The 25,225-nt window shown below is 46.5% G+C and overlaps 1 protein-coding gene across 2 annotated transcripts; it reads right to left on the reverse strand.

The window, feature by feature from the left end:
- Positions 1-2: 2 nt before the first annotated feature.
- LRRC43 (leucine rich repeat containing 43) lies at positions 3-24,991 on the reverse strand. 2 transcript variants are annotated; one of them, XM_084820218.1, is made up of 12 exons: positions 24,590-24,991; positions 22,519-22,800; positions 21,476-21,586; positions 18,952-19,091; positions 16,920-17,158; positions 13,764-13,942; positions 12,461-12,593; positions 9,766-9,905; positions 8,806-8,946; positions 5,935-6,126; positions 5,127-5,214; positions 3-2,094 (listed from the first exon to the last, which is right to left on the reverse strand). In XM_084820218.1, the coding sequence occupies exons 1-12, from the start codon at positions 24,674-24,676 to the stop codon at positions 1,970-1,972; spliced, it is 1,857 nt and encodes a 618-aa protein (XP_084676344.1). In that variant the 5' UTR covers positions 24,677-24,991; the 3' UTR covers positions 3-1,969. The 2 variants fall into 2 exon arrangements, with proteins under 2 accessions (XP_084676344.1, XP_084676345.1); XM_084820219.1 differs by having other exon boundaries at positions 4-2,094; positions 16,920-17,092; positions 24,590-24,741.
- Between the last annotated feature and the right edge of the window lie 234 nt (positions 24,992-25,225).

The following is a 25,225-nucleotide window of genomic DNA, read 5'->3' on the forward strand; positions in this document are numbered from 1 at the left end:
CTTAGAGAATTTCATTTCATTTATTATATTTCTATACCACCCGATAGCCAAAGCTCTCTGGCTGGGTTGCAAAGATTCAAAACCAAAAAAATACAATATTATGCATAATATAAAAACAGCTTAGCTCCAAACATAAAAACAGAGCAGATGCATATATAGCCAAACAATATCTCACGCCCTGATTAATAACCGATCATATGCTGCCAAATGCCAGAGGTCTTACCCTGGTGCTGAATTATTTTAAAAGCTGTTAAAAAGATGCATCTTTACCCCTTTCCTGAAGGCAGGGAGCGAGGGGGCCGGACACGACTCTACAGGGAGAGAGTTCCAGAGTCTGGGGGCCACACAGGAAAAGTCCTTTGCTGCATGCCCAACAAGCAGGCCTCTACAAGCACAGGTGTCTCTGAAAGGGCCTCTCCTGCTGATCTTGGTAACAAAGCAGCTTACACGGAAATAAGCAGTCCCTCAGATAATACGTTTTGAGCATAAATCAAAGGCGGAACAACTTTTGTGCATCCTCATCACAAAAGGATGCAGGTTGCTCAAGGCAGCATCCTCCAGCGAAGCTGCAGGGGGTTTGAGCTGCATCACAGAGGGTTTGTGCTCAGGAAGCCCTGATTCTTGCTTAAAGGCAGCCCCTGATCTAAAACCAAGGACTCACCAGCAACAACAGAGACACAAACACAGCCAGACCAGAACCTGCAAAAGACCCCATTCTCCAACATCAAGGATAATGTTGCGACGGATGCTATTAGGTTCTGTAATCGTGCTGAAAAAGTGGATACAGAGTCCATTCACTTCCTCCTGCTACTCTCCTCTGTGAAGCAATGCCCTTCTGCTGGTGGAGGGATGCTGGGAGTTGTAAGACTTATTTCTGTCTGAACACGCATGGAATTGCACCCTAAGATATCTTTCACTGGACTACACTAGACAAAAAAGTTTTTGCAGGCAAGTATCACAGATAAAAAGTGATCAGGCAAAAATAATGGAGTACACATACGCACACCCAAAGGCGCATGGGCTTTCATGTGCTGCCCATATTTTTAGGTTTCCAGTTGCCCACAGACATAAGGTCTGATTGGCTGCCAATCAGATGTCCTGATGACCAGAGACAAGTGATTTTTCTGTGTTCTTAGCCAAATGTAGGGACTAAATACTTATTTATCCCAGTCTTCAATTAATTGATGTTACTGTACTGTGTGTTCACTGAGGCTTTAACTGCTGTTGCTAACTCAATTGTTATTGTAATAATTTTTGTTTTGAACATTATTTGTTATGGTTTGATTATTTATTTTCTATTTTACAGTATGTTGTAAATTGCTTTGTGAGGGTTTCAACCCTGGAAAGTAGGCTGGATATCTATAAAATACCTCTTCTACTACTACTAATAGGCTGGAAATCTATTTTAATAAGAATAAGTAGCAGCAGCAGCAATAATAGTTAAACCGATAACCTATCTAATATATAATCTCACTCTGCCTCTATTATTGTTGGAAGCAAAAATATGGCTACCGGCACCAGTCTTGGATTCTGGTAGCTGTTTGCTTGGGGATGGATGGGGAAAACCTTGTCTAGGGAGTTAATTCCATCTGGAGTTAGGGGCCGGTGCTGATTCTGCTTGTGGGAGGTGGTGCGTCATCCTGGGCCTCCTCACCCTGAACATTTGTAAATTTTTAGAAAGACACACCAGGTCCCCTGGTGTCCCTATCCAAAAGAAAGCAAATCCACCCCAGATATCCCACCACTCAAAAGAGGAAGCAAAACAGGCTAATTTATTATTCCAGAAGCCCAAGGAAACAGAGGCGCAACATTCATGCTGCCCTGCCCTCGTGTAACCTTTAGCTGGTAGCCACCACAGCCTGTCACTGGTAGATACAGCTCTTGGGAATTCACAGCCATTACTCCTGCCAATGCTGTCTTTAAAGCAAAGCCTCTGCTGCCCGCAAAGGAGTTATTCCAACGCTTTGGGCTATATTAGGATTTGTGAAGTCGACTTCCATTTCATGTGTTGCATTTGGAATTCCACAGTCAGAGGGACGGGCTGGCTCAGCAGAAGATCCCCCCCTTCAGGGGAGTCCTTCTTTCTCCCCTTTCCTGCAAAAAGACAGAGAAAAAATAGATTTTTCACTCTGTTTAGGGTCACTGAGGTCCTGATATCATGGACATGCAGTGTTTTTAGCTTGCTGCCTTTAATTGGGACCTAAAACTGATTCCAATCCCCTTTTAAAGAAATCCTCAAATAAGGGTTATATCTGAAAACACCACCTGACACACCATCTTTTGAAGAAACACATACACGGAGTATGAAATGGCACAGGCTGGGGAAAAGTTTTCATGTAGTTTCATATCCCTTTGAGGTTAAGGAGGAGTGACGGTGTATGTTTAACAATGCAATATTGATACTGCTGTTAGGATAAGGAGGAAGTGTTTTGTTATTTCTCATGCCTTTAAGAGGGGTTGAAATGAAAGAAAAGGGGGGTGCGGCTCAGTGCCAGCACACCTGCCGTACATGCAGAAGGCCCCAGGTTCAAGCAGGGCATCTTCAGGTAGGGCTGGGGAAGATCCCCAGTCTGGAACCCTGGAGAGCTGCCGCCGGTTACTGTAGATCACACTGGAGACTAGTGGTCCAGAGAGACCCACAAGGCAGCTTCCTATGTTCCTAAGGAGGGGTTCACCATTCAGTATTTGTTTTGAAGTGAAAGGAAAAAAAGTGATGTCTGTCAGACTCCATAGGAATGAACACCGGGGGTCATTAAAGACCCCAGATACAGTATGCCTGTACTAGGCAGTGGGTTGGATCCAGACTAAGTCATACTCAGAGTAGACACCTTAAAATCAACAGGGCTTAAATAAGCCACAAATAACTCAAGTCCCATTGATTTCAGTGGGTTTACTCTATGACTGAGTCTGGATCCGACCCAGTAAGCATTAATGTAATTTCAGAGAGAGAGAGAGAGAACATCTAGCAGGTATCACGCAAAATAGCAGTAGAAACAAACCATGGGTGCTGCATGCAAGAGAAGTACATGCAGGCGAAGTAATTAAAGTCAGTATGCTGTCTTTGGCAAATGGATTAAATTTACACAAGAGGAGGATTAGGGAGGCAATGTATATTGAGAAACTGCAGGCCTGTGTGGACGCTAAAGAGGAAGTGGCACAGGCAGGCAGATTGTGAACTAAGGGCTTTAGGTACCCGAGGTGAGCGTGAGTTTTGGATACGCCTCTAAGGGGCCACATGGAGGTGTCAGTGCTGTTCCACAAGGGAGAGGCATCTTTCGTCTCGCAGGTGTGTGTCTTGTTGTTTTTAACCACAAGTTCCACTTTTCCAGACATTTCGTTTTTATTCATGGCATGCTGCTGAGTCCACTCAGTCACGATCTTCCAACTGCGAGCAAGTCATGCGTGCACAAATTAACACAGCACTTCTCTTCCAAGTGATTCACAGTAAAGGTGACACTTTGAGCCTCAGCAGCATTTACACACTTAACGGCTCTTCCTTTCTGAACATCTGCAAACAAACTGCCACCCTCTTGCACAATGCATTGAAGAATATCGCTTTGTATGGAAGCATACTTCCCTTCATTTCCCCCACCCCATACACAGATGCACACAAATCAACACTGCTACATTTGAATGTTTATCATTTTCTCAACTCAGTCGTGGCTTAGCAACGCTCTTCCAAATGGAAATGGTAAGCTATTTTTGAGAAGGAAAGGAAAATTTGTCTTCCAGGTAAGTATCATAATCAGCCCCATGTGGTAAGCATGGATTAAAATAGATACCATGTATACCCATGAGGGCTGGCAAACAAATATTTGACGCCAATCCGCTGTCACTGGACCAGGCAAAGGTGTTTGGCAGCAACATTCTGTGGCTGGCACACTTAAATGGTATAGTCAGCTCCTTATGAGAACAGCAATATTTGAATGACAGACTGAAAGATGCAAACATGTATTTGCAGGGCAATCCAGTGCATGTCTACTCACAAATACGAATTCATGGGGCTTACTCTCTGGAAAGTGCGCATAGGATTGCAGCCTTCATGTTTTGGTCAGTGGAGGCTGGTGTCTGCGATGTCTGTGGGGCGGTGAATCCGTTCCAGGCCTCAGTCAGAACACTCAAGGAGCTTTCTGCCTTCAAAGTTCTGACTGGCTCTGGCTGAACGCCAGAGCGGATTCACTGCCCCACTGACACTGGAGCCACCAGCCTCCACTGTGTCTGGCATGCAGTGTAATGGAAGGCAGAGGCAGTCCTACCCTGCACCATAGCAAGGTGGCTGCCCAAGGCCAGGGGTGGGCAGGAGGCAGATCCGGATCTACTTGTAGATCTCTAGGTGCTTGCAGTGGATTGACAAGGGGTTCCAACTCCCAATTGTTTAACGATGTCAACAAGAACAGAATTACATTTCCCACCTAAATTAGGCTGCTGAAATGAAGAAAGTACAGGGTGATCAGGAGTGGACTTTGGAGTGAATGAACAGTAAGCTCAGTCCAGTTTTTTGTACTGAAAACAAATTCTTAGGCTCAGAACATGCTCAGAGGCACCTTGCTCTTGAAGTCTAAGTGAATGACTTTTGCACCTGGCTCTGGCTGGAGGATCCTGGGGTTCAAGTAAAAAAACCAGTAGATCCAACAATTAAGTGTGCCCACACTGCCCTAGGCAACAGATTTTGGGGCAATCAACGTGAGAAACATCTGTCCACATATAACCAACAATCCGCTCAGAGGTTCTCACACCCAAGACTCAACACTGTGGACTGAGATACTGGGGAAAGTCCACACCAATTTTCAGTGTGGTAAGATAAGTTCCAGTCATACCAAGTCCACCTTGACAAAAAGCTCTATACACTGACATGGAACCAGGTTATCTAGTATGGGCCCTGATGAGTATTTGCCTTTACTCCAAACAAAATAGTTCCCAGTCCTCATGAGGATAACAAAATACTTGCAAAGGTGCAGGCAGAATCAATGCGCTGGCACCTTAACTATGCAAAATGCCACTGCTCTGCGGGTTTGTAATGTGCAAGGTTGGCAGTTTATGGAATATGGATGGGTTTCATCAAGAATTCTAGCATGCGTACATACACACACACACTAATGTAGATAGCACATGCTCTCCTACATTACCTTTGGCAGGTAGTGTGGTTTTCCGGCTTGCTGTACCCTCTGTTCCAGCTTTGGATTTTTTGTCCTTTTTTGCACCCTTTTTACTATCCTGCAGAGAGGGGGAAAGTTTGGGCTTTTCAGGGAAGGTAGAGGCACGTAATTGCAAAAAGGAAGTGTAGAAACGTAACACAGACTAGGTACCTGTGATCATCCTTTCAAACACAAGCTTATGACAAGACTCTCATGCCTCCTCTGACAACAGTTTGTACCTCCTGAGGGAGGCCCAGCACATGCATTTGGAGAATCCCCAACACTGCCTGAAATTAACTTTAGCAATAGGAGGCCCAGCAAATGGGGCACCGCCATTGTTGTGCAACATGAAGCCACAGAATGGGCAAACAATATGCCACCCCACTGTTCCTTCAGTGGGATGTTCCTCCAGTTCACTAGGCCGCAAGCCACCAACGTGCCTCACGGTTCCTGCTGTAATTCTAGAGCTTTCTACCATGAGGAGTCTCTTCGAAGGCTCTGGCTTCATCAAGAATGTTCCATCCATTTACCTCAGGGAGGCAGCCATCTTGGCCCATCTAACTCTGGCTGTCTTTGTAAACATGGACCAGGTAACAGTTTCTGTCAAAAAGTGAGGCAAAGTCGCTGAAATCAATGTGACATCAAGGCCAAAGCCTGCCTGCCTGCCAAATCTTTTAAGGCCCCCATATTGAGCATGTTCTCTTCAAAGAAGCAACCTTGTTGCCTTTGTTGTTACAAGGGAAAGTGTGTGTGTGTGTGTGTGTGCATGTTCAACACTACTCAATCAGTTGTCAGATACCTTTTCTTTTGGTGATGGGGGTGGAACGTGTAACTCTGTTATCAGAACGCCGAAATCACACACAGTCTCTACCAGGGATTCCCCCGCGAGAAGGCTTTCCAGGTTGACATGGCCAGAGCCCAGGGTTTTCAAGATGGGGGGGTCGCTTCGTAGCTCAGGAGAGGGCGATTTCTTTTTCTTCTTGTTCCCACCCTGTGTGGATGTGGTGCAATGTCAGAGAAAATCATTCCAGCTTATTTATAATTACATTAACGAATATATCTTAACAACGACACCATCCTGTAAACATAATTTGGTTTCAAAAGCCCAGTCCTATCCAAACAATGTTGAATGCAACATAATCTGCCAAGTGCTGGTTTTGCATTAGTAATTTTTTAACTGTTTTTTTGTTGTTGCAAATTATGAATCATGAAGAAACCCACCAAATGACAAAAAAATCTTAATTCCTAAGGCCGTAATCCTATACACCCTTAACTGGGAGTAAATCCACTGAGTTCAATGGGACTTACTCCCAGACTTACTTCCATTTAACTCAGTGGGGCTTACTTCTGAACAGATGTGAACAGGACTGCACTTTAAATGACCCGATCCTATCCTTGCCCCAAATAATCGGCATTTTTTAGCACCAGTCTAACAGAATGAATGTTATATTTAATTCACCCCTGGACATTGGGCGGTATAAAAACCTTTGAAATGAAATGAATAAATGAACAGAATAAATTAAGGATAAATTAAAAGGCTGCACAACTACTCAGCCTAATACATTAGAAAGAAAGGGGGAGGACAGGATCAACAAGAAATTGAATGGGTCAAGGAGCGGGAGTGGAGAACGGAAGGTGGCGACAAGGGGGACCAGATTGGCTTAGGAGTAAATCGCCTGGTGATTTATTGTTAAAAAAAAACTATTGTCTGATACAAATACAATCTCAGGGGTACCTTTAATGCTGAGATCACATATATTGCTAAGAATGTTGGTTAGGATCATAGAATAGTAGGGTTGGAAGGGGCCTATAAGACCGTCGAATCCAACCCCCTGCTCAATGCAGGATTCCAAGTCAAAGCATCCCTGACAGATGGCTGTCCAGCTTCATCTTGAATGCCTCCAGTGTGGGAGAGCCCACCACCTCCCTAGGGAATGGGTTCCACTGTCATATTGCTCTAACAGTCAGGAAGTTTTTCCTGATGTTCAGCCGTAATCTGGCTTCCTGTCACTTGAGCCCATTATTCAATGTCCTGCACTCTGGGATGATGGAGAAGAGATGCTGGCCTACCTCTCTGTGACAGCTTTTCAAGTACTTGAAGAGCGCTCTCCTATCTCCCCTCAGTCTTCTCTTCTCAAGGCTAAACATGCCTAGTTCTTTCAGTCTCTCTTCATAGGACTTTGTTTCCAGTCCCCTGATCATCTTTGTTGCCCTCCTCTGAACCCTCTCCAGTTTGCATTTGGTTTCTTTTTCCTAGGTGCAGAACTTGGCATTTATCCCTATTAAATGTCATTCTGTTGTCTTCTGCCCAGCACTCCAGCCTATCAAGATCACTTTGAATTTTGTTTCTGTCTTCCAAGGTATTAGCTATCCCACCCAATTTTGTGTCATCTGCAAATCTGATCAGCATTCCCTGCAGCTCCTCCTCCAAGTCATTAATAAAAATGTTGAAGAGCACTGGGCCCAGGACTGAGCCCTGGGGTACCCCACTCGTTACCTCTCCCCAGTTTGAGAAGATCCCATTGATAAGCACTCTTTGAGTCCGATCCTGTAGCCAACTGTGGATATTCTTTGATCAGCTGACGGATGCCTCACAGTCCAGGAAGTTCAGCTGATGTTTCAGCAATGGGATCCAAGAAATCATTAGGGGCATTTCTACATGAGGCTTTTATCCAGCACCTTTACCAAGGCTTCTGCTTCTGGATTCTCTGCAGAATTAAGATCGGCTCCTTTACACATGCCTTTTTGCAGGGGGTTTCTTTCTCTGCCTTTCTGTATATTTCACTATACAACCACTAGATCACGCTGTGGTATAGTACAATTGCGCAATTACATGAGACCCTCATCTCGCCATTTCTAAATGAGACCAGACTTTCCTCGTTAGGAAAAAAACCCATGGTAATAGTTTCAAAGCACGGGACAGGCCCTGGAGCATGACAACGTTGTGAAAGGGACCCACGAGCTACTGTTCATGAGCAATCACGAGTGCACAATAAAAGTCTCTTGTAGAAAGCCACTAGGAGATTGGTTTTTTTGTAAATGGATGATTTATCTGCAGGAGGCAGAGTTTAACACCAGTTTGAACTACAGGAGGGAGAGAGCAGGTGACTGTGTAGCTGGAGAAGCTTATTTGCTCTGCTTTTAAAAAGTCATTTTCCAAAACCAGCTTCGTTTATAAGAAACATAGCATAACAATAAAATGCTATATTAAAAATGAAAACAAAGCACAAACTAGGGTGGCCACTTGTGAATTGCCAAAAAAGAGGACATGAGTCACCAAAAAAGAGGACAAAAGAGGACATAGGTTTGTATAAAACATGCATACACTAATTTATATGTATGGATGCAAATTTAGAAATTATTATAATTTAAATAGAAATACAGCATGTCTCACCCTAGTGTGGAAGACTGTGGCCAGGTGACCTGCATGCTTGCCTGCTCAGTCTGCTGTCCAGGTGCTGTTGATCTGAAACTTCAAGGTTCCTCCTCTTCCTTCTGACAGTTAATTATCTGTAAACTGGACTTGGACTGGACATCCCTTCAAAGAGAGGATGCTTTCGAAATAGATAGTCCTCTGGCAGCCCTTCAAATAGGCGTCCTCTTTTTGGGGGACACATACATGGCTACATTACCTAAGTCTAACCAGCTCTAATGCTCTAACCAGCATTACCTTTCCAGCATCTTTTGCTTTTCCTTTCTCCTCTTTCTCTTTGTCCTTTTTTCCCTTCTCCGCTTTCCCTTTCTCCGCTTTCCCCTTTCCTTTTTTGGCTGGGCTTTCATCTGGGGTGACATCGATGGGCCACGAGATAATCTGTTAAAACAAGAGAGCATCTCAGGGCTGTAAGAGGCGAGAATCTTAGTTAAGCTGGGTTTTTAAAATGTAAAAACAGAGGGATGTTTTTCATGCTGCTGTATGTCTGCCAACATTTAAAAAAATCTTTTCTCACTGATCTTGCAGTCTTCACCCCCATTATCCCCATTTCATCCATTAAAATAAAGACAAATATCAGAGTAGAAATTTTAATCTGGCCATGAATTTTTACTATATTCCTTTGTGTGTGCTAAAAGCAAATCCTTCCTATTGCCATGGTTTTAAGGCCATGCATTTAAAAATGTTTCTATTCTGCTTGTAAGTTCTAGTTGTGTCATCACCTTCTTGGCTTCCCAGTAAAGGGTTTTAATAGGCATTATTTATGAAACTTTTGCTAAACTTGAGCAAGTAGATAGCTTGAATCTACAGTCTTGCAAGGTGCATTTGTAGGATCTTAGAACTGAGCTATTTTATAGTTGCAAGCAAGTTGTAAAGCTTACCCGTGAGCCCAGGTATTTCAAATATATATATATATCGTAGGCTCAGCTTAATACCTGGGCCAATTTACATCAGTTGGTTACATTTATTACTTGTAGCAATTCACCTTAATTATTGATACCACTGGAAAACACAATGGAGGTGAAACATAGCAGGAAAAAAGGGTAATGTTGAGAGATCTGTTTTTAAAGAATGAAATTAGGGCTTCACTGCAAAGTGAAAGACTTGTCAAGCTAGCTATTTTAAAGCATCCTAAACGCTTTGTTCCCATGCCAGGCCTTGTCCCTCAAAAAAAAAAAAACCTGCCTCAGAACAAGCTACCTTTTCCTCTACAACTGCCACAGTGGTTCCAGCAAGAAGATAGGCCTTCAAAGCCACCATGTCCCTGGTGAAATGTTCTTTCTTGTATTCACACTCTATGGTCTCAGCCCAGGGCTTTCGAAGGGTGGAATGAATATTTGCTATGTGGGAAAGAGGGCGAAACAAGGGATTTAATGAAAACACACCTTCAGAAGAGAACAACTCAGAGTCATTTCATCTAGGGCACGGCTGGGCCACATGGTTGTTTCTGTGGCCCTCACTGTGTTCCCCTGCCACCAATGATGACACCACAGCAGGGAGTGTGTGCCTTGTCTGCAAACGGAATCACGGTCCTGGAAGTCTCCCAGAAGTGCGATTCAGTTTGGAAACAAGGCACACGCTCCCTACAAGGCTTCGCAAACCCGGAGTGGATTCACCACCCCAGTGATATCGGAGGCAATAGCCCCCACTGCATAAGAAAACCCAAAAATCCTAACAACCCAGAGGTCTATCAAGACTAGAATTCTGTCCCTGATAAAAGCACCTTTCAGACACATTTTGAAGGAGCTTGTATAAATGCAGAACATGAGCAGTGTTCTCCAATCCCTGTCAATCTTTTCTCCAATGCCTTTCAATCAAGACCTCCTTGGGAAGAGGCAGTTAGTTTCCACCATCCCTCGGTCACCTCAGAGCGGGCTTCCAAGAAAACTAGCTGCTGTCAAGACCAACAGCATTACTGGAGTTTTGCACCAGACAGGTGGATTTCAAACCAAACCCTTTTACTGAGATTATTAAACCTCAATTTTGATTCGCAATATAATATGTTATATGCAGGCACCAAAACCATCCAGGCTGGATCAAATGACTTTTCATGGTAATAATATCCTTTGTTAATAATTAACCAGTGTGGCTATGCTAACAGATCCCTCCATGACCTCAATTGCTGAAGATGCATCGGTAGCAATGCCACTTAAGAAGCAGCTTGCAACTTTCTGTCTACTTCAACAATCATTCCCAATTTTGGTTGGAGATCATACCTTTCTGGTAATAGACAGTTGGCTGATCCCAGAAAATAGGAAACAGCAAATAGAAAAGATTATCTCTTTCACTGGGCCAAGTTGATTTGCTTGCTTTAGTTAAATAAAAAAACCTCCACAAGCACTGTACTTACACAGAAGTCTTCAGCAAGGAGAGTGAAGAGCTCTGTATCGTTCCTTTGCAAATAAGGTGTACAAGCAAAGCATCACTTTTATTTATTTAAATGCAGTTAATTTTAGGAATAATAATATGTGGCAAAGGCCCTCAACTCTGATGTAGCTCAACGGTGCCCCATAGAGCATCTGGTAAGTTAGCACCCTGCCGGGCAACCTGAATATGCTTCTCTCTTTCTTTCCCAAAATACATCCAAAACCGTTTTTATATGGGGCTAACCAGTTCAAACCAGCTGGGTCTTTTGAGATGGAACTTTACAGTCATTAGGAAAGTGGGTCCAGGCTCTAGGTAATTTTCTTATTTGTTGGCTAGACCACTGATATCAGAAATGGAAACTATCACATGATTGGACAAAACAAGAATCAGTCTCCGCTAAGAGGCCAGCTTTTACTGAACTCAGATTCCCATAGAAGTGGCGAGAAGTTCCATGGCCATAGAGTTTACCCAGGTTTAGTTCCCTTTGGAAAGAGGTCACGGGAGGCTTACTGGCATTTTGTGATATTTATGTTTATTTACAAAATATACAGGTTGACCATAGGTGGAGGCACAGCTTAACCCAAGCCTGCCCAACCTGGTTCCCTGCAGAAGTGCTGAACTGCAAACCCCATCAGCCGTACAGCCATTGGCCACGTTGTCTGGGAATGATGGGAGTTGTAGTCCAATACCTCTGGAGGGCACCAGGCTGGAGAAAGCTTGGCTTAAACACTCCAACCGGCAGACAGCCAACACCGTAAGATACTTACAAAACTCAAACGTCCCCTCTGCCTCGGTCTCTGTCCCTGGCCCAAAGCGCAGTCTGTTTTTTACACACAGACACCTAGAACACCTCAACCTTAGCTGCAGGTAGGGGTAGGGGTGGGGGATCACTCCTTTTGTTCCTGGCTATTCAAAGGTTCAGCTATTGAGAGCGATCAGCCAGTCCCCCTAACAAAAGAAAAGTACTTGGTCACTGCTAGGGTGATTAAGGCAGCCCCCAGCAGTGCTCCTGGATCCATTACCCTCTTCTGTCCAATGTCCAATCTCACAACAGTATCTTCAAACTCCTCTAGAGTACATTACTTCTGAAAGATCAAATTGAAATTGGGCTTCCAAGGGAAGGATGAGCAACTTGTGGCCCTCCAGATGGTGTTGGATGACAACTCCCATTAGCCCTAACCAGCACAGCCAAGGGTGAGGGAGGATGGGCGTTGAGTTCAACAGCATCTGGAGAGCCACAAGTTAGCTACCGCTCTTCTAAGGGTTCTCATGAGCCTCGCTGTTGTTTATTCGCTCAGTCGCTTCCGACTCTTCGTGACTTCATGGACCAGCCCACGCCAGAGCTTCCTGTCGGCCGTCGACACCCCCAGCTCCCCCAAGGTCGAGTCCGTCACCTCCAGAATGTCATCCATTCATGAGCCTCAGTCTCTCACAAAAAGGTAGTTGGTGACACACGCAGGGCGCACGTTCCCGTCTACCCCACTGAACCCCTCCCTCCATCAAGCCCTGCAGAAGAGGGGTTACCCACCCGTCTCAGGAGGCAGCTCCAATTTATTCGCTGCGTCCACAGCTGTGGGGTCATGGCTCCCTCCTTCTTCTGTGGCTGCTGGTGAGTCAACGTTCAATGCAACTGAGGTTGGACTATGCTTGGACACCACAACCTGGGACAGAAAAGTATCCAGCATCATTCCCTTGGGTGGACGGGCGCGACATGTACTTACTGCGCAGTTTATTTTTATCTCTGTTAACATTTTGATTACCTTTTATAAGAGATGTTACCATTTTCTATTTTTATAATAAAGAGCTGAAGTGAAAGAACCTACTTTTGCTCTTTTACTGTTTGCTCATTTGATTCTGTCAGATTATCTTTCAATCCCAGATTATTATTTATTAATATTAATTTTATTATGCACCAGATACAGCAAATGCAGTCAGTCATTAGTGATAATTAGATGAGGCAACAAGAACACAAAGTCATATATATAGCCATTGAAACTGCCAGGAGATAGATAGGGAGATGGACAGATGGACAGAGGTGTAGATACAGATATAGATACAGATTCCACTTTTCTATTATTTATACTCAAAGGAGCTACAACTGGTTAAAAACTCCATCATAAAACACAGACATCCAAAAACAAACAAATAAAACAAGCCACTAATAAAATCTCACAATTAGGTTTACAGGGACGGACTGCAGCCTTATGCAAAACTCTCTGGGGGTAAACTCCACTGAATGCAGGCATGCTTACTTCTGGCTACGCAGGCTCAACTTGTAAAATACATTGTGCTTTAACAAAAACACCCTTCAGCATACTGAAATGCAACCTTTCACTTTTAATTAGAAATGCAAACAATGTTGCAGAGAAGTGTTGCCATTTAAACCAGGGATGCTGAACCTCAGGGTAAACCTGGCCTGCCTGGGGTCCCAATCCAAAGCTCCACAGATGGCCATGCCCCCTTGCTGTGGTCCCACCCCTTTCTCCCAACTGCCAACCATTTGGCTTTGGCCCAGGTTTTTCCCATTCTAAAAGGCTGAAACACATCTCCTAAGGCTTAGTGACTGGCCGGGAGAGCTTTAAGCTAAACTGCGCTGCTGCTTTCGGTGTTTTGGACCTGTCCCGTTTGCCTTTTGACCCGCCCACCACTGGAATGTGGCTCCTGAAGCCTCCTCCCAAATTGAATTTGTCTCCCAGGCTGGAAGAGGTTCAACACCCCTGCTCTAAGCTGCTATGGTACAGCAGGAACCGCATGAAAGAACATATGCCACCCTATCTCAAGGCCCAAGAAGATAACGTGTTTTTTAAGTGAAGCACTTCAAAAATATATACCTTGACAGTTTCCTTTTCCTCAATTTTTTCACCTTTGGCAAATTCATACGTCACGTAGTAGCTGTAGGTGATCACGGGGGACTCGGGGCCACTTTCCGGTTCCTCTGGGCCAACAGGATTGGGGACACCTCTGACTTTGCCAATGGTGACAATCATTTTAGTATTGCATCTTAGGAGCTCTAGGAAAGAGGGGGATGAAACGTTAAACAACAGCAACGTCCATTTTAATGCAGAGCGCAGGACCTCCAAGCAGGACCTACAGCCAGCATCTAACAGCATAGCAAAGCAGGAGCGACCCAGCTATGGAGGCAGAGTAGGCTTTGCTGCCTCAGCTGTGTAAAAGTCTGGTGGGGTGGAGAAAGAGGAAAGTGAAACAGGGATTCTAAAAACCTACAAGTGAGATCTGCAACAAAACATTGCATCATGGAATGCACCTGTTCAGTGTTCCAGCCAGGCCTCTTCTGTGAGGCTCAATTCCATTACCCTACCCCAGTTTTCTGGTTATTCCCTCCCCCCCATGCCCCAAACAGTATTCCGTTGGCCAGTGAGCAAGAAAAATCATATCCTTGTCAAATCATGATCACTGAATATGCTATTGCTACACGGCTTGTGGGGAGTTGGGGTGGGGTTTTAAGTGGTTTAGGGTAGCCTGACAAACTGCAGCTAGTGGAGGGCACTTCGTCTACCTTTTGAATGTTTGGCCCTCCAGCAAGAACCAATTTCACTATTCTAGTTTATTTAAAGAGTATGCCTAATTAAAAGACTTGACCACTAGGGGTCACTGAAGAGCCATAAAATACTTCCTGGGAGGTGTTTCTCTAGCAAAGACAGACCATGTCTAGATTTATACAATTATGACCTGCAACAAAATGTTGCAGCATGGAGTGCTCCCTGTTCGGGATTCCAGCCACTCCATTCCATTTCCCTGCCACATTGGTGTTCCGATCCCCCTTCCTGACACTCAGCATTCTTTCTGGCTACTGAGCATGCACAATTCTCATTGGTCTATTTTGGGTGTCATCCCCCCACCCCCACCACTCCACCTTTAAGGGGGGTTTTCCAGGTTATTTTTACTTTCTTTACTTCTACAATCCTTGTGATGCCCCCAAGCCTGCCGATACCACCATCTGGTGCATGGGTGGTGCTGTTTTGGCTTTAAAACCAACAGCACTCACACTGTGTGTGTCAGAAATAGCAGGAATGGTATGGTATTCATGTTTCACACACCCCAGTTGGGAATGTGTCGGGAATGTGTTCTCTAAATTCAATCGCATGTGCTCACATTATTCCCCTTGCTTATCTGCTCACCTTTTCCTGTTCTTCTCCCATCAGGTTCTTAACTTTATCCTCAGCTATATCCCAACCCATATGAATAAATATTTCTAACTGCTTAGAGGTATTTTTAAAATATGGTAAGGGGTATATAAATCTATTACAAAAATAAAATAATATCTGTTAAGATGGCTGGATCTGAGTGGCTCACTGAGAAGGGTTTCAACATTGTTTAGGGACCTCCACAACAGGCAGAAAGCTGGAATTTGGTACACATAGAGTCCGTTGCCTCCTGTAAAGTATGCAAACAGAACACTTTCCAGGCAGAGATATTCCAGGGAATCCTCCATAAAGAAAAAAAAGAAGAACTGGAAAATCCATACACACTTAGTTTTAAACACTAGTGATACTTCCCCAACAGGCAGAAAGCTGCACTGTGCGGTACATTCTTCTCTGGTTCACACCTTCATGAAGGGGAAATAATCTACAGTGGCTTATTTCCCCCTGTGCTTATGCCGATCGTGTGCCGGGGGATTCGTGTAATTACCCTCATCAGCGCAGCTTGTCGTGCCACGTGAACCCAGCCAGGGTGGCTTGTTGCCGTCGGGAACAAGCGACCCAGAACCCTACAACAGCCCATGGCCAGGTTCACACGACACAACAGGCTACACTGCTAAGGGTAATTATGCTAATCCCCCCGGCAAGTGACAGGCACATACAGAGGGGGAAATAAACCACTGTGGCATATTTCCCCTGCTGTGATTGTGCAAACCCAGTCAATCCAATGCATCTCAATTACTAGTAAAGCATGCAAACAGAGCTTTACTCCAGGCACAGATATTCAAATGAAACATCCAAAATAAAGGAGATACTGAAAAAACGCACACAGGCTTTGGTTTAAGCAGGAAGCCTTAACTGGTTTACAAAGCCAGTTCTAGCATTTGGGGTATTAGTCAGTCCAAGAAAAAGGAACTCCTTTGAATGTGTTAGTTGCGGGAACCAACATGACCATGAGAAACTCTTAAAGAGCAGCAAGGAGGCAGAGACCTTGATTGGGATTACTGAAAGAGAAAGTTAAAGCCTCCCCCGACTCCAGCAGTCCCAATTAGGATACTTGTTTCCCCTCTGCTAATAGCCATGGAAGATATGGCCTCTTTGGGGACCCCTAGTGTGACTTCCAGGGCACGGCCTGAAGGTACTTGAGACAGCCACCTTGCTGAAGCTAAGCAGGTTGGGGTCTGGTCAGTGCTTGGAGGGGAGACCACCTGGGAACCACATGTAGCCACCTTGAGTTCCACAACGGAAGAATGGTGGGGTATAAATGTAACAAACAAATAAATAAATGTAACAGACAAACAAGATCACTGGCGAGGTGTGTGAAATTCAAGGATCCCTCCCCGTCATGATCACTCACGGGATGGGGGGAGAGAGTGTGTGTGTGAGACAGAGAGAGAGAGAGAATAAATGTGTGCCCTGGGTCTATCCACTGCTCCCCCTCACAGCCACAGTCAAAAAAGAAACAGCTGCAGCAATTTGATTCCCAATGTGTTTCGACACTTGGTCTTTATCAAGGGAAAACTCCTGGAGATTCTTTTGGAGGATTCTCTCTCCCTTGCTTCTTTGGAGGAGAGGGAATCCTCCAAAAGAATCTCCAAGAGTTTTTCCCTTGATAAAGACCAAGTGTCGAAACATGTTGGGAATCAAACTGGTGCAGCTGTTTCTTTGACTGTGGTTTCCAGCCTTACAGCTATTTTTTCTGGTCCCTATTGGCGCTGTTGCCCTCACAACCACCCTTGCCCACTCGTGCGGCCCCTGATGAGCTCCAAAGTGGGCCCTGAACCCAAAGAGGTGGCCCACCCCTGCTTTAAAGCAAGGGAGGCTCACCTGGATTGCTAGTCAGGTCTAGGAAGTTGTGCCTCTCATCCGGCGTAATGATCACATCATCAAGCGTGCAGAGCTTGGGCAGGCTGTCTATGGTGAACCCTCGATAGCCAGGTAGCAGAGCAAACGGGTTTCCCTGCAGCACAAGGATCCGGAGCCTCTTCAGCGTCAGGAGCCTGGAGAGGAGGCTCAGCAAGTGGGTGAAATTGTTATAGCTCAAGTCGAGGGAGACGAGGTTCGGCCTGAACAGGAATGAGCCAATGAAACAAAGGCACCTTTAGCAAGCATGGCTAAAAGGTTCCTGAGGTGGACCCACTCTGTGACGTGGGAGCCACACTCAGGATGGACAGCGGTGGATCAGTTCTCTGGACGAGAGACTACCAGAAGCCAGGGGAAGAGAGGGATACAAGAATTACATATGTGTACTGGGTTGGATCCAGATTTACCCATACCTAGAGCAGATCTATTGAAATCAATGGGACTTGATTTATTATTGTTTTTACCCCACTATACCTCCAAGGATCTCAGGACAGCGTACCTGGCTTAGTCCCTCTCTGTTTTATCTTTGCAAAAACCAGGCCTGAACCCAGACTGGATCTAGATAATGGGTTTCGTCCAAGAATGCCTGCAGCTGCCCTGCCAGAACCCTCTAAAAATCCCATGTTGCGACTGGGCCATGGTTGTCACAAATCCTTGGATCCAGGATGGGCCTCTTCAGGAGCGGTTGCACTATGGCCTCCTTCAAAGCACCGGGCACCTTCACACTAGAAGGCGTCAGCTATATGCTGGACCCAGTCAGCCAAGCCCTGCCAGCCGGCCTTATTTAGCCATGAGGGGCAGGGATCAAGAGGGCATGCAGGGGTCAGATGACTGCAAGCACCTTGTCCACGTCATCAGACTGCATTAATGGAAAAGGACCCCACAAAATGTGGCCAGATGGGGCACTGGACACCTCACTTAGATCTGCCATAATGGTGGCATCTAAATTGCTTCACAGCCGGATGACTTTATCCTCCAAGTGCGATGAAAAAGCATCATGGCGGGCCTCCGAGGGCGCTGGGAACGTCTCGCTGAAAACGGGCATGCAAATATTCTAAATAAACAGAAATGTGTATGTATGTACCCCAGTGCCTGACATTCTATCCATATCACACCTTAGTGTGACCAGGAAAGAGCATGTGGGGGAATTGGTTGGAGGAGGGGAAGAGCTCACCCCCTCCACAGCTCAAATGAGACCTACTTTTGTGGTAAGAGCGGGATGATGTGCTTCTCGCACCTGAACCAAATGGAGTTTGCTTGGGAAGGGGAACACGAAGAGAGCACTGAGTGTGTGTGGACCCAATGAATGGAGAAATGGGGTGGGTGCAGTTAGGTATTTGCAGATTCCAGTGGAGACTGGCAGCTCTGATGTCAGTGAGGCGGTGAATCCACTCTGGGTTTCAGTCAGAACTCTGAAGGAGCTATCCAAGGTGCAAAGCAAAGCTCCTTGGATAGCACCGTTAGAGTTCTGACTGAAACCCAGAGAGGATTTGTTGCCCCACTGACATCGGAGCCACCAGCCTGCACTGGCAGATGCCCTGCTGAATGGTCTGACAAGGTGGAGATGGTGGCTTTAGATGGTCACATGCAGAGCTGGTCCCTGATGTTCGTGGGCCTTTGGACAACAGAGTATAATTGGGGGGGCCCTTTGCACTTCCCCTTCAGCACCACCCCTTCCATCGTTTAAGAAACACTGGTTTACCCTCTCCCCCACCCCCACTTATTCACTTTGCTCAGTGGAGCCCCTGACATCTGCCCACAAGTCCTACCCTGATGGGCCCACTGGTGGACGGAGGGGAGAAAACCTGGTGCCACCCCGTTGCCCCAAGCCACCCCAGCCCTGCTCTGAAACGTCAGGGCCTTTCGCTAGCTTACTGCAACGACAAAAACATAGTTTCAGAACACAGAGGAACATGACGGAGTAACAGCTGGGGAGAGAGTAATGTTGTCGGTAACGCATCAGGTGATCCCTGCCTGCTTATGGGCTTGCAGTTACCAGAACGTGTCTGTGAGATACTGCTCCTCAGACGAGCCAAGCTGGCAGTTGTGGCCCAGGCCCAGATGCTGGAGCTCAGGAGGCGGGGGGGCACAGAGGTCTTTCAAGCCATCCACTTCATTGCCACAAAGTTCCAACACCTGCCAAGGGAAAGGAGGAGGAGAAGAACCACTGGGGGGCGGGCAACTGAGGCTGAGAATGCCCCATTCGTTCCAAGAATACCCCATTCCTATCATTTAATGCCAGAGGGAGAAAAAGAGATATGGAATTTTGTCTCCATTCTCAATCCCAGAGGGACACCACAGTCAAACTATATCGCAAATATGTTAGACCAAGCTATCCTGGCCTAGTGCCCTCCAGATGTTTTGGACTTCAACTTCCATCAACCTCAGCCAGCAGGCAATGGTCAGGAATCCGGGGAGTTTGGCCCAAAACATCTGGAGGGCACCAGGTTGAGGAAGGCTGCTTAGACTTGGGGTGCTTCCGGATACGTTTTTTTGGTGGAAAAACACCCTGCCGCATCCATAGAATTTTATGGTGGGGAGGGCATCCAGACAATAATAGGCATCCCTTGGGCGTCCATTGGTAATCCTCCTGTGTTTTCCCACCAATTCATCTGCCTTTTTCCTTACCATAAAAAAATCCATTAAATAGGGAATGCCAGATGGAATAGCTGCACAATGCCTTTTGATCAGTAGTGCTAAGAGCCATCCATCTGGAAGCACTCTTAGGCTGCAACCAATACTCACACATCCTTGGGAATAAATCCCACTTGACACAGTGGCATTTGCTTCTGAGTAAACATGCATAAGATTGCACGGTGAGTCTTGGAGCCTTTCTACACAAGGCTTTTATTGTGCACTCAGGATTCCTCACTCACGGTAGTTTCTGGGAGCTTTACACAACATCATCACCCTCCAGGACCTTTCCCATGCTTTGCAACCATTTTGGGGTGTGGGGGGGTCTTATGGCGGCATGAAACCCTCATGTATTTCCACAATTCCACTATACCACAGCACCACCTAGTGGTTGTGTAATAGAACATATAGAAAGGCAGAGAAAGAACCCCCCGGAAAGAAAACATGTGTAAAGGAGCTGATCTTGATCCCACAAAGAATCTGGAAGCAGAAGCCTCGGTAAAGGTGCAGATTAAAAGCCTCATGTAGAAAGGCCCTTCCTTGCAAATATACAGGATCCAACTGTTATTTCTGCTTCCCACACCTGCTTTATCTCCTTCCTTCCCCATTCACAGGATGCTACCGTTCCAGTATGTCAACTAAATGATCACCACACTGATATTGTTACACATATTATCATTAACTCCAGTTCTTGGAGTTAAATTAAACATCTACCAGATAGACCCCCCCCCCAAATTATCTAGGAGTATTATTTTGAGGAGAGGATAATTCTGACAAATGTTTTTCACAAACAAATTAAAAAGTGTGTGTGACAGGGAGGTGGGGGGTGGAAGCAGCTACCTTAAAGAATGCAAACATACAAATGGAGGCTCTAGAGGACGTTTTCATGAGAACATACAAAGATCCCTAGTCCTGCACCCTGTTCCCGACAGTGACCAGCCAAATGCGTCCAGGAAGTTCTCAGGCTTGGCAGGAAGGCAGCAGCCCAACAAGTATAAACTGCTGCTGAATATGGAGCTCTCATTCTACTTTTACGGCAAATAGCTGCAGATATTCCTCCCCGTCCTCCATCAAATCCCCCTTTAAAGCCATCTAAGCTAGTGGCTATCACATCTTGTAGCAACATATCCCATACATTTTATTGCACATTGTGTGAATAAATAGTTGCTTTTTTGCCATGACATTTTATTTCATTTTGAAATAAACTTCTTAAAAGGCAACAACAAAAGAAGATACATGATACTATAACAGAATCACTAAGAAATAAAGAAATTCATGAATTATAATCCTGAGAGCACAATCCTATCCATGTTTAGACAGAAAAAAAAGTCTTACAACTCCCAGCATGCCCCAGCCAGCCATGCTGGGAGTTGTAGGACTTTTTTCTGGCTGAGGAATCCTGGGAGTTGTAGGACATTTTCTGTCTAAATATGCATAGGATTGCACCCTAACTCTATCACCAAAATGCTTGTGGAACAACTAGAGTAAAACAACCTATGTAGAAACTCTAATGAGAGAATGAAAGTACAAGTTATATAGCATATATGGTGTTATCATGCATGTGCGTGTGTATTAGTCAGAAAAAATATAGGCAGCTGTACTTGGATGGAATTTGATCAAAAGCATGATGGACTTCCACATGGAAACAAAGGGAAACCATGGTGCCATAACATCTTGATTAAAAGCAGGATTCCTTGCATGCTGCACTTGAATAAACAGTTTGGCTGTCCTGTCAATCAATTTCATGCCAAATACTAATATTATGGAAAACAAAATTCCCTCTATTCACTTTCTCCATACAATGTATAATTTCAGCAACCTCCATCAAGTTCCCCCCCCAGCCCCCCCACACATACACCTTAGTTGTCCTTTTTTATTTAATTTACCTTCAGCGTTGGAGGAAGGTTGGTGGAATTGATTTTGCTGATGTGATTTGCACTTAGGATGAGCTCTTCCAGATTGGGAAACTTTAACAAATCCACATCAATTTCAGTTACCTGGGAAGAAGGTAAACAAAACACATATATATTCTGGGAGTCGAAGAGCACCCAAAGGCCATCAAGCCCATCCTTCTTGTTACAAAGGAGGCGCACCCCCACACCCACTGGCACCCCTGCAGAGCAGACCAAGCCACGCAATGCAGAGTGTAATGTGTTGCTACCAACAGAGACCAGGTGCATCACAGGCAAAGAAGAGCAGAGTAAATACCTCCAGGTGGCTCAAAGGAGTGAGCCAAGCCACATGGAAAGCAAACATTGTACTCAATTTATTGGACTTCACACTGCCAGCCCCAGGACAGTACTTTGCATTTTAAAAAGTGACACCACGGTAATCCAAATTCAGCATTTCCCTCCAAAAGGCAGCAGGAAGAACCTGCTACTGTTCTGTCCCAGCCTGAGGCTCCTGGAGACTTTGCAAACGCAAAGAGCATTAGACTCGTTTTACAGACTGAGAACCCAAACCTCTGCTTCAGAGCGACACAGGCAAGGCCACCAAGGGTGTCTGCACTGGTGTCGAATAAGCACCGGCCGGGGTGTTGCACCTCTTTCAGAGCAAGGGCTGAATACCAGTTCGGAGAAGCTCTCGGGGGTGGCATGCCAGTGGTGGGCGTGGCCAAAGGCAAAAGGAACGGGGCAAAAACTACCACCATATTGTAGCTTAAAGCTGTGACTGCCAGAATTGAAGCCTCAGGAGAGGCATTCCAACCTTTCAGAATGGGGAAAACCCTGCACAAAAGCCGGGAAACCACTGGAAGGTCCGGATTGGAGGTTGGGGGAAAGGAGGTGGCCATCTGGGAAACGCCGGAAGGTCTGGATTTGGCCCACAGCCTTGTGGTTCCACACCCCTGGAGTAGGCTGCTCTCTGGAATGCTGGGCAGCTCTCTGTGATCCTAGACATCAGCAGCACAGCAAGGTCTTTGGCTACTCACGCCTTTGTTCACGATTCTGAGCGACCTGAAGTAGGAGAAGATGAAGCTGCGCTGGATGACTGGCGGAGCCTGCACCGCCAGCTCCCGCAGTTGCTGGTCAGCGGGGCTGCAGTCGGGCGCCAAGGCCCACGGGGAGCCCCGGCTGCTCAGGAACTCCGTGAGCGACTCGGCCGTTTCTTCGTCAGGAGGCGGGAGCCTATCACGAGGGGCGGGGCTGGCCCGTTGCGGGACACGGGGGCCGTGGAAAACTTTGGCTTTCCTTGGTGGAAAACGGGACTTATTCTGCACAGGATACAAGATAGGAAAAGGGAAACAAATAAAGCCTGCTGGGGGCAGGAAAGAACAGGAAAAATGCCGAAAGACAGGCACGTGGTTGGGGGTTCTAACAATCAGATGGCCCACCTGGAACAGCATGATCACACTCAATAATACATTCAACAAGTAATAGTACAAAAGCAGCTGTATAGCGAGCTTCAAGTGCAGGGGCAACACTTAGGAACGGGGGCAGTTGCATCCTTCCTCCCTGACCCCATTTGATTATTAATCAGATCACATTTGATTATTAGCTACAAGACCGCTCACGTAGGGGGGATTCGGTTTTGTTTTTTTAAGTCAAGAGTGACAACCCTAGATTATTCCTCAAGAGCACCTACATTGCATTCATTTATTTATATTTATATTCTATTTGTCTATATATTTTATCAACAGGTATAAAAATAAGTACCATAAATGCTCTTAAAATTCACATTTTATAACATCTGAAAGATCTTGTTTATTAATTATTATTTCTTTATTGTATTTTTAATCAGCCCAATAATCAACATTCTCTGCACGGATTACAGCTGAATGACTAAAATGACATACAAACAGTTAAAAATATAAAATACACTACAAAGCAATAAACAGCACGAGTGTAGATTAAGCAGCCATAAATATCTAGAACTAGGCCTCTAAAATTCCTGACTGAGAAGAAAGGCCTTTGCCTGGCACTGTAAAGGTAACATAGATGCCAGGTGAGCCTCTTTGGGGAGAGCATTCCACATACAGGGTGCTACAGCTGAGAAGTTCCCTCTCTCTTGTAGCCACCCATCTAGCTTCCTCTGGAGGGGCGCCCAGAGGAGGGCTTCCAAAGATGACCTAAGGGTCCAAACAGGTACATACAGGAGGAGACGTTCCTTTATATCCAAGGCGCAGGCCTTTTTATTTTGCCATGAATCTCATATCACCCTAAAGAAACCTGAGCATGGCACCATATGGGGTATAGTTTACACCAAAAAATTGTGCAGTATTCCTTTGTCTTCTTTAAGGCAAACACCTATATTATTTTTATTTCATTTCTATACCACCCAATAGCTGAAGTTCTATTATAATAATATAATAATAATAATAATAATAATATTACACCTAATATTGAACCTTTTTGAGTTTTCAAAGCATTTTGCAACCCCGTAGTTCTCGCGGCCTTCGTCTGCGATTAAGCCAGCAACCAACCCTAAACACTTGCGACTGAACCAACTGTGGATCGTTTCCCTGCGCATCCCCCGCTCCTTCCTCCGCTGAATCTGATTTTAGACTGTAAGCTCCTTGGGGCAGGCCACTGTCCTCTTCTGCCACGTGAAGCGCCACGCACATGGACGGGGCAATGTAACTAACTGAAGCGACCAACAGCAAGGCTCTCCACAACTCTCTCCACAACGCAGTGCTCACTTCATGCCCGGAAAGGTACGGGGCAGAAGGCCCTTGATAGATTTCTCAAAGCCAAGCCCTCGCCTCCCCCCCAGTTTTCCCAAACTCGGGGCTCCCTGTGGGCTTCCAAAACCAGCACCCACGGGGGCCCATCACAGAACCTAAGGGCGGCGGGCCGCTCTCGGCGATTTGAGCGCTTCTGGCAACGCCGCCGGGCAGGCCTGCGCAGCGACTGCCCCCATATCGAGTCCTGCGAGCGAGCGGCGAGCGGCGGCGGATCCAGCCCGGGGGCTGGGGAGGTCCCTCTCTTCGCGGCGAGGGCGAGGCCGGATCGCGGCCCCACGGGACGCCCCGGCAGCGGGCCCGCCCGCCCGCCCTTCCTCACCCAGCTCCCTGCCCCGCAGGGAAACTGGTCCAGGCACAGCTGGCGCAGATGCCCCCAAAAGGCCGCCGAGGCGCCGAGGCCCTCCATGGCTCCGCTCGGCCGCGCCGGGGCAGGGCAGGGCAGGGCAGGGCCCGGCGCTTCCCCGTTGCTAGGAGACGCTCTGCGCCGGGGCAGCGCTTCCGGGGGAGGCTTTTACTGGGCGGCTGGCCGGCCTCGCCCGCAGGACCCCACGCGCCTCCCGCCGCTTCCGCCCGGGAGAGAGCGGCCGCGCGAGGGCCTCGGGCGGCGCGGCCCGTGGGGAAGCGCCCGTTTCCCGGCCAGGGGGCGCCCGCAGCGCGCTTCCCGTCAGGCTGCGGCCCGGCCGCGCTGGCCCGGCAGGGCGCAAGTAGACCTTCCTTCCAAGTAGACCTGCGCGGGATTGGCTGGCCGCCGCTAATCTGGCGGGAGGGAGCGGCAGTGACTGCGGGCACGCGGCCGGCCAGGTGTTCCTGACTGGACAGCCGCTTTTGACCTGACTCGCCGCGGAGCAGCAAGCAACAGAAATGGTCTATCTGAGCAGTGAAACCATGGAATTAAAGCAGTCCTTGCCTAAACGTTATGCGACATTTCCTCCCACCCCAGGTTCTGCTAATCTCT

The sequence above is a fragment of the Heloderma suspectum genome, chromosome 13 (genome assembly GCF_057233095.1).
Source record: "Heloderma suspectum isolate Gila_16-S chromosome 13, 16-S_ref, whole genome shotgun sequence".
NCBI classification, from domain to species: Eukaryota; Metazoa; Chordata; class Lepidosauria; order Squamata; family Helodermatidae; genus Heloderma; species Heloderma suspectum.

What these genes read in the sequence shown, in the direction of transcription:
- LRRC43 (XM_084820218.1), bottom strand. Translation starts at nt 24,676, where the DNA reads ATGGAGGGCCTCGGCGCCTCGGCGGCCTTTTGGGGGCATCTGCGCCAG. An exon ending in ACCTTCCTCCAACGCTGAAG is followed by an intron (nt 19,092 to 21,475) that starts GTAAATTAAATA and finishes TTCCCTTGGCAG; the next exon opens with GTGTTGGAACTTTGTGGCAA. An exon ending in AGACCTGACTAGCAATCCAG is followed by an intron (nt 13,943 to 16,919) that starts GTGAGCCTCCCT and finishes CCTCTTTCCTAG; the next exon opens with AGCTCCTAAGATGCAATACT.